This window comes from Poecilia reticulata, unplaced genomic scaffold (assembly GCF_000633615.1).
Source record: "Poecilia reticulata strain Guanapo unplaced genomic scaffold, Guppy_female_1.0+MT scaffold_256, whole genome shotgun sequence".
Lineage (NCBI taxonomy): Eukaryota > Metazoa > Chordata > Actinopteri > Cyprinodontiformes > Poeciliidae > Poecilia > Poecilia reticulata.
Genome location: NW_007615040.1, coordinates 98,447 through 107,071, shown reverse-complemented (window position 1 = coordinate 107,071; position 8,625 = coordinate 98,447). Strand labels below are relative to the sequence as shown.

The window sequence follows — 8,625 nt, the reverse complement described above, 5'->3', positions numbered from 1 at the left end:
AATCTGTACAGAAGGATATCTGATTTGTGGAGCGGCAGCAGGAGCTGCGCTCTGACAACAAGCTCGTCGGGGAAAACCCGATTTAGATCTAAATCACACTACAGGATGATCGGTTACGAAATGACCAGCGTTGTTGTGAAAATAGGGGCAAAAAATGGTGAAGTGTGAACTACTGCATCAGGTAGTGGGATGTGAGCATCTTCTCCATTTAAATCTAGTGATTACTGAAGGCAATATAGTATACAGACTTCATATCTGCACTCTTTGGGTTGAATGCARTATTTATTTCCACTTTGGCTTTATGTTGTTTACTTTTTATTCAAGTACATTTTTTGTTCATGGAGACTGAGAATCCATGTGATTTATATCAGTTCCAGTGTTAAGTGTTCTTTTGAAAATAAAGTGTATCTGTCTATRGCAGGAAATCACATGCATTAATAATCATTTCCATTAAATCAGTGTTCAAAGGTCTTGAAACAATATTATCCTTTATTGCAATAATTTTTTAGACAATTGYTCAGCAAAATTTATTGCGACAGGCCAAGTGGCAGAGCGTTGTTGTTAGCAGCTGCTGAAAGTAACTCAAAAAGTTACTTTCAATGTAACTTAGTTACTTTCCAAATCAAGTAGTTAGTAATCAGATTAAAGTTACTTTTTCAAAGTAACTGTCATCACTGCATATTTACTGTATGGGTATCTCACCGTCACTCTGCAGACATGGAGTCACTAATGTTTGGAATCATGTGCTTATTATTTAGCACAAAAATGAATTTCAACAGAGACATATCTATCTATCYATCTATCTCTAGATAAATGCTTAATCCCCAACACCACGACTACATTAATGACAGATTAATGGCTCCCATCCTGTGTAATGTCATGACCTATGCATTTTGAACAGGGCCAGGAATTATCTGAAGATGTAGTATAAGTTGTAGCATGTTACAGAGAGATTATGCAGGCTGACAGGGGGATGTGTACAGTTTTTCTCTGTTTAAAGTTATGAACTGGAACACTGTGTCTCCTGGGTTTAAAAATAAGAGAGTTTGACTGTCTGGCTACACTCCATTTTGTCAAAGCAGGAAGACCAAAGTGGAGTGTTAGAGGAATGAGGATGAAGTGCACAGCGACTTCTGGTGCAGGAAGCTGCCATAAACCACTTGCTTCTGTCTGTTTTCTGTCAGACTCAGAACTAAWYTGTTGTGTAACTTTGGYACAAAGATAATGCTTAAAGAAACATTTATATTTCTGCAGTTTAAATCTCTGTATTCATTTTCTATGCATAGGTTTGGAGCTGGTTCCTTCCTCTTCCAAGGGGCCAATTCTGGACCAGAGCACAAAGCAGGTCCATAAAGTCATGGATGTCAGGGTCTGACCTCAACCCTTTGGGATGAATTAGAGTGGAGACTGAGAGCCAGACGTTCTCATCCAACGTCACTATGACATCACAAATGCGCTTCTGGAAAAATGGTCAAAAATCCCCATAAACACTCCTAAACCTTGTGGACATCCTTCACAGAAGAGTTGAAGCTGTTCTAGTGGACAGACATCATATTGAACCCTATTGATTAGGAATGCGGTTTTACTGAAGATCATATGCAAGTCAAGGCAGGTGAGCCAAAAAAAACTTTTTTTTTTCCTGTTTTTTTTTTCATCAAGATGGGATGTTAAGTACATTAATGAGAAATAACAAACCTTTTTTAATTTAACAAATGACTGCAATGAAACAAAGTGAAAAATTTAAAGGGGTCTGAATAGTTTCCATACCCACATTAAAGTTGACCTAGCTCTTCAATTCAGATTAATATTCATGCTGCAAATATTCTGATTAAATGTTTACAAAAACACGCAAAAAAATATGTTCAGGAAAAAAACTGTTTATATGGCTTTTAACATGATTTATTTCAAAAGGCCATTAAATCTCAACACAGCAATGAGAATGAAAAATCTTGAATCTAGTGGGGGGGGAGGGGGGGGGTCAACTCAGGTTCATCTCTTGAAATTAAGAGTGTTTTCTATTAATAAATAACTAATAATTTGAGAGTAAAAACATCCAATGGAAAATGAGTCAAAAGCCAGATTCAATAGAAAAACTGAGAAACTCTAGAAACCTTAAAAAAAAAAACTGTATTGTTCCAAGTTAAGGGTTTCGATGAGAAGAGGGTTGAATCACCACTGTAATCATTTTCTGTAACCAAGAATGACCTTAATTATGAGTCCAAACATACACAAACAAACAAATCTACAAAGTCAATTTATATTCAGGTTTCCAACTTCCCCATGATTCAACTTTGAATCATGGCCTCAGCATTTTAAAATATCAAAAATCTTAAAGAGGGACATCCCCCCCCCCCCCCCCCTCCGAACAAAAATATAGATTATAGATCAAAGACTAATTTTCAAGTAGGAAGTAAGATCAGAGCAACTTAAGTATCATCCTTTGCTGCATGTCATTTTATACCAGAGGATCACTTTTTTACTACCAGCAGCTTTAGCTTTATTGTTTTACTGCAGCGTCTTCAGTAAGCTAGGATGAATAACTAAAAACATAATCAGCATTGAAAACATTCAGTTTTAACCTTAAATTTTATCTGGATGTAAACAAAGTTGTAAGTTCAGTACTTCAGTTGTTCAACACAAACTACTTTCCCCCATAACATCTGCTGGCTGGTGCATCTTTTTTTACATAAAGTCATTCAGCCATCTTATTCAATTTTATGAGGAGAGACAAAGGCCAGACCTGTTGTTTTCCAAAGTTACAATTATATTTGAGACGTCTTTAGGTCAGAACCCTGAAGGTGAGAATTCTTCAACATCTAGATATAGTCATCATCCACAGGCTCTCCGGGCATATCACAGTGATGAAGGAAGAGAACTACCACTCTTTGGAAAACTCCTTTCTTGCTTTGCCTGCTCTCTGAGATCTCCTCACCAATCGTTTCCATGCAGATGTCAGCCGACAGTTGCCCTTTGCGCCGCGGAGCATAGATGGTGGCTAACAGAACAGGAAAAAAAATTACAAGAGGTTTCATAGTGAAACATTTCTTTTAGGGCAACTGCACATAGTGTTAAAACTGAYGAGTACYAAGYAATTACTTTTAATGGCATAAAGGCTGAAGATCTTTTGTCCATTTTGTTAAATAGTCTTAATATATCATATTTATGATATGCTAAAGTTGTATAGACAAGATAACAAACCTTTTTAAAATCAGCAGTTTACAGAATGTCTCTAAACTAGTTTGGTTGTTTAAATTAGGCTCTATATTCTAAGTTTTGGTCATGTGCAGCAGGCCTGAAATTGAGCAATTTATGTATTTRATCAAATCAAGATGAAKATGCAAACATGTAAATGTTGGTTCATTGTTAAAAAAACTCATTTTAATTTCAGATTATAAACTGTGGGTTGGGCACTTTAAGCAGGACATKACATGACTGACCACTGGTCATTCAGTTACTACTGACTAGACTTACTGCTTTCATCATCCTCAAAGTCACAGCGGGCGTAGCTGTTGGGATCAGCTGCTCTCAGTGTCCTTAGCCAGGGAAAATCTGTTATCATGCTGTACGGAGCTCCGTCAACAATTCCTGAAAAATATCATACAAGAATTTCAGTGAGAACTTCCCCATTTTCTTCAAATCTAATAAAATTGGTGTCAATCACTTGACATCAATAAAATGGTCACATCAGAAAACATGTACTGGTTTCTGATGCTAAAACTTTTATTGATGTTAAGTTTTAAGGTTTTAAAGATTCACATTTACTGGGTGTGATTTTATTTATTGTCATTTCTTTTTTATTATCATCATGCTGCTATTTTTCTTATTTTAAGATACTATTTTTGTTTTACTCAATTGCTATTGCTCTTTTGCCTGCTCCTTAGTGTATCCTACATGCTCATTCTGTTTAGTTTAGTTTTGTTTTGCAGAAATCAATACAGTTCAAATCATAAAAAAATAATGAATAAGACCTGTTGGAGTTGTAACCTTGCACAGAATGTCTATGTAATGACATGAAAAACTCATATTAAGCTAATTGAAGAGCATAAATGCATTATGTTAAGGATAAACTGCTTAAATATAGTGAGATTCCTTTTGTTTGTGACAATCAATGGCTTTTCATCCGACTTAAACCACCTTATTAGGACTTTAATTGACCCAATTACACCTCAAAGTAAACAAAATTATACTGACCACTAAAAGTCAGGGATATTTAGCTTTTGGGTGAAATTTCAGGATGAATTAAAAATGCACTTCTTCTAGGGCAACGTTAGRTGAACTTAATGCAACCTTTTCTAAACTTTTGAATGTATATGTGGAGCTATTCAATGTTTCAGTAAATTTTGCACAACAACTTAAACACAAAATGCATAACAGGTCTATGATCCTAATAAATGTCCTGGTTTAATCAGTTAGTATCATCTTGGTAATTACATAACGAGGCTATACCAATGACTTCCAGAAGGTAAATCTACTGACACAATTTTACATAAAGAAAAAATGTGAAAGAGAARTAGACGTTTAGATCAGTGTTTTTCAACCACTGTGCCGCGGCACACTAGTGTACCATAAGTGATCATCAGGTGTGATCCAATTTCACCTTCAGTACCATATTTTCTGGACTATAAGCTGCTACGTCTTTCCTACACTTTGAACATGCGGCGTTTCTGTGGATTTTTCTTCAACCACCAGGGGGCTCTCTATCAGGAAGTCAATCATTGGAAGTCAAAGAAGAACGCGCTAATTTTCATTTAGAACAACCACATGCTAGCAGCAGGCACGRCAGAGAAATGTTTTCAAAGTCATATGTTGCAGCTTCTAAGTTGAGGAATATCGATCTAGCAGGACAGGAGGGAAATGGAGCCGCTGCACGTGAACTCAGCGTGAACAAAACCGGATTAGGAGACGGAGATCTGCAGCTCTCTGCTGCCCTCTGCTGGGTCCWTATGGGAAACCGAGAGCAGCAGAGAAACCAGCGGCCTGCAGCCCGGTGGCCTGCCTGCTATTTAGACCCGACAACTCATCTGATTTAGAAGGGCAAAGAGCTAAAACCTGATGGGTTACACAAAATGATAGTTACACCAATGACTTCAGAAATTTGTTGACTACAATTTGACTGAAAACAGGGTGGGACCAAAAAACCACGAAGTCAAGACATGGAAGTCACTCATTGAATATTTTAAGTCTTCAGTTGTTGTTTTTTTGCCACATTTAACAGTTTCAGCTTTGAGGTTAGATTCCCAATCTCACATTGTGCTCTTTAAGAGTGTCACAGTCATTGCATATGAATGATGAAAATGTGAAATTGTCAAGTCTTAAATGCTGGCTTCATGAAATTACCCTCCAGTGTGTAGATGTCCCGGCCCCATGGGTATTTGGGATACATATTCACATCATCTTTTCTTGTGGTTTCTGGGAAAAACTCATACTTTATCAACTCTCTGAGAAAAATAAAAATAAAAAAGACAATTAATAGTTCAGTCAGCAGTCCAGTTGAACTCAAATTTAGCCCAATATTTGCAAAGGAATAATAGAAAATGCAAGAGAACAACAACTTGGATGTAAGTAATAAGTTACTTTAGTCATATGTTACGTTACTAAAGTAATAGTCATTTATTACTAAAGTAACTTATTACCTTAGTAATTTATCACTAAGGTAATAAGTTACTGAAGTTTACACCATGAATAAATGGTTACTAAAGTAAGGAGTTTAATGACTTATTACTAAAGTAATAAGTCACTTATAACCAAGTTACTAAGTTTAGTAACTTGTAAGTTTAGTTTAGTAACTAAGTAATAAGTAAATTATTACTTTAGTTACTAAAGTAACTTATTACTAGAGTAACTATTATTTAGTGCAGTTTGCTCAGTCAGTAGTACAAGTAGAGTCGTTTTTGCAGAAGTTAAAAACATCTTATGAATGCATATGAATTACCATCAGAAAACAGAGCGTCAACATTGATCACATAAAAGGAAAGGAGTATTCAGTAAGTTTTCAGTGTATGATTTAAAACCTCTCTCTTGCTCTCAAATGCTTACTGGCAAATATTAGCTATTGTGTCCATCCAGCTCCGAATGCGAACTTTGTTGTGTATATTTGGTGGGTTGCTGAATTCATGCACAACAGCAATATGATAGGGATATGGTCCCTGGAAAAGCTGACGCTCCAGTGCTATCGAGTCAATCTGTCAAGAGGAAAGAGAAAGGCACAACAACCACATTACAGATAATCATTTAAAAAACTTGTATAAAACAGAATCTTAGTTTGAATCCATCCAGAAGTTTACATATAAAGAAGCTTTTTTTCCTCACTGTCTGAAGTTAAATAACACTTCAACAACTTCTGTTGTTTTTGGTCTAAAGTACAAAAAGTATTTATTTGTGCTAAATACCACAATAATGACAGAAAGAATATATTAGTAATCGAGGGTGGATGACTGATCATCATCCCTGGTCCTGAATACAGGCACACCGCAGGGCTGCGTGCCGAGTCCAGTTCTTTTTACACCGTCTGTGCATCCATCCATCCATCCATCCATCCATCCATCCATCCNTTAGTAACTTGTAAGTTTAGTTTAGTAACTAAGTAATAAGTAAATTATTACTTTAGTTACTAAAGTAACTTATTACTAGAGTAACTATTATTTAGTGCAGTTTGCTCAGTCAGTAGTACAAGTAGAGTCGTTTTTGCAGAAGTTAAAAACATCTTATGAATGCATATGAATTACCATCAGAAAACAGAGCGTCAACATTGATCACATAAAAGGAAAGGAGTATTCAGTAAGTTTTCAGTGTATGATTTCACAAGAGGCTACGGTGTAAAAACCTCTCTCTTGCTCTCAAATGCTTACTGGCAAATATTAGCTATTGTGTCCATCCAGCTCCGAATGCGAACTTTGTTGTGTATATTTGGTGGGTTGCTGAATTCATGCACAACAGCAATATGATAGGGATATGGTCCCTGGAAAAGCTGACGCTCCAGTGCTATCGAGTCAATCTGTCAAGAGGAAAGAGAAAGGCACAACAACCACATTACAGATAATCATTTAAAAAACTTGTATAAAACAGAATCTTAGTTTGAATCCATCCAGAAGTTTACATATAAAGAAGCTTTTTTTCCTCACTGTCTGAAGTTAAATAACACTTCAACAACTTCTGTTGTTTTTGGTCTAAAGTACAAAAAGTATTTATTTGTGCTAAATACCACAATAATGACAGAAAGAATATATTAGTAATCGAGGGTGGATGACTGATCATCATCCCTGGTCCTGAATACAGGCACACCGCAGGGCTGCGTGCCGAGTCCAGTTCTTTTTACACCGTCTGTGCATCCATCCATCCATCCATCCATCCATCCATCCATCCATCCATCCACCCACCCACCCACCCACCCACCCATCCAGCCACCCTCTCCTCAATCAGGGATCTTTAAAGCTTGCAGTGGGTCTGAAACAATGATGCAGAACCTTCCCCAGAGGTGTTCACTGAACAAAACCAAGGACTACAGAAGGTTCAGGAGGACAGTACACATAAATGGAAGTGGTGGACTGTGTGGACAATATCAAATTACTGGGCATCAACGTCACCATGAACCTGACCTGGTCACTTAACTCTGTTCTGACGAGAAAGGCCCAACAAGACTCTTCTTGCTCTGTTGCTCAAGAATGTCTATAGAGCTGTGATTAAGGGTATTCTCCGTCAATATGACTGTGTGGTATGGCAACTGCACAGKCCAGGACAAATAGGACGTGGCCTGGATGGTGAAAATGGCCCAGTGGATTGTAAGGGRTCAACTATCAGACCTGGACTAAATATGTGCTGATCCTACCCACACTGCTGTCTGTTTGTATGGTAGAAGTACATAAAGACCAGCTTTTTCCTAAGTGCTGAGATCAGCTTGGTTGTTCCAGCATAGTTCAGTTAGTTTTAGCCTAGTTTAATTCACTTTTTTTTTTGCAAACCTATAATAAAGTAATTGAAGAGTGAACTTAACTCAAAGTGATATTTCACTGTCTTCTCAATTCAAATGGAGCTCTTAGCCCTTTAAAGAACCAGTTTACCGACTGGTCATGCACAAAAGCATCGATTCTAAGAGTTAATGTTTTATAGAGAGTAAGAAGAGCACAGTCCAATCAAGTGAGAGCTGGCTCCCTAAAAAATGTATTTAATGTTTCCGCCTGCTTTGTGCAGGAGCATTGTTTTGATTGGCAAAATAGTGGCCTTGTGRCCAATCACATGTGGGAGTGGTGAAAAAAGAGGGTGACAGACATCCTGTCTGTCAGTAGACAATGGTGAGGAGGAGAGTGCATCGCAAAAACCCTTAAGTATAACTTACAACTGTAAATGAAGCAGCATCAGGCTGTGAATTAAAGATTACATATTATTATTGTTATTATTAGTAGTATGGTTCTGTWTTTAAAGTGTTTTGTTCATTTGTTTCAGTGTTAAATAAAAATTAAAAGTTTGATTAGAATATTACACAAAAGTAAGAAAATACGTATAATTGCCTACGTAAAATTAGGCAATTATAAGGCCTCTCATAAAACCATAAAATGTTAAAGGATTTATTAACATATAAAACACTCATATCTGTCAAGTTAGGCTAAAATACGATGCTACATATGACAC

At 36.8% G+C, this 8,625-nt stretch overlaps 1 protein-coding gene across 5 annotated transcripts in view; it reads right to left on the bottom strand.

Moving 5' to 3' along the window:
• Positions 1-1,857: 1,857 nt before the first annotated feature.
• Positions 1,858-8,625, bottom strand: part of fbxo38 (F-box protein 38) — a 65,517-nt gene continuing 58,749 nt past the window's right edge. For 4 of the 5 annotated variants that reach the window (XM_008402763.2, XM_008402765.2, XM_017303389.1 and 1 more), the window contains 4 exons: positions 6,849-6,994; positions 5,338-5,438; positions 3,472-3,585; positions 1,858-2,995 (listed from right to left, as the gene is read on the bottom strand). In XM_008402763.2, coding sequence (XP_008400985.1) covers positions 2,817-2,995; positions 3,472-3,585; positions 5,338-5,438; positions 6,849-6,994 — 540 coding nt within the window. In that variant the 3' untranslated portion in view covers positions 1,858-2,816. Of the gene's footprint in view, positions 2,996-3,471; positions 3,586-5,337; positions 5,439-5,990; positions 6,012-6,823; positions 6,995-8,625 lie in introns of those variants that run through there. The other variant, XM_008402766.2, reaches the window with a different exon arrangement.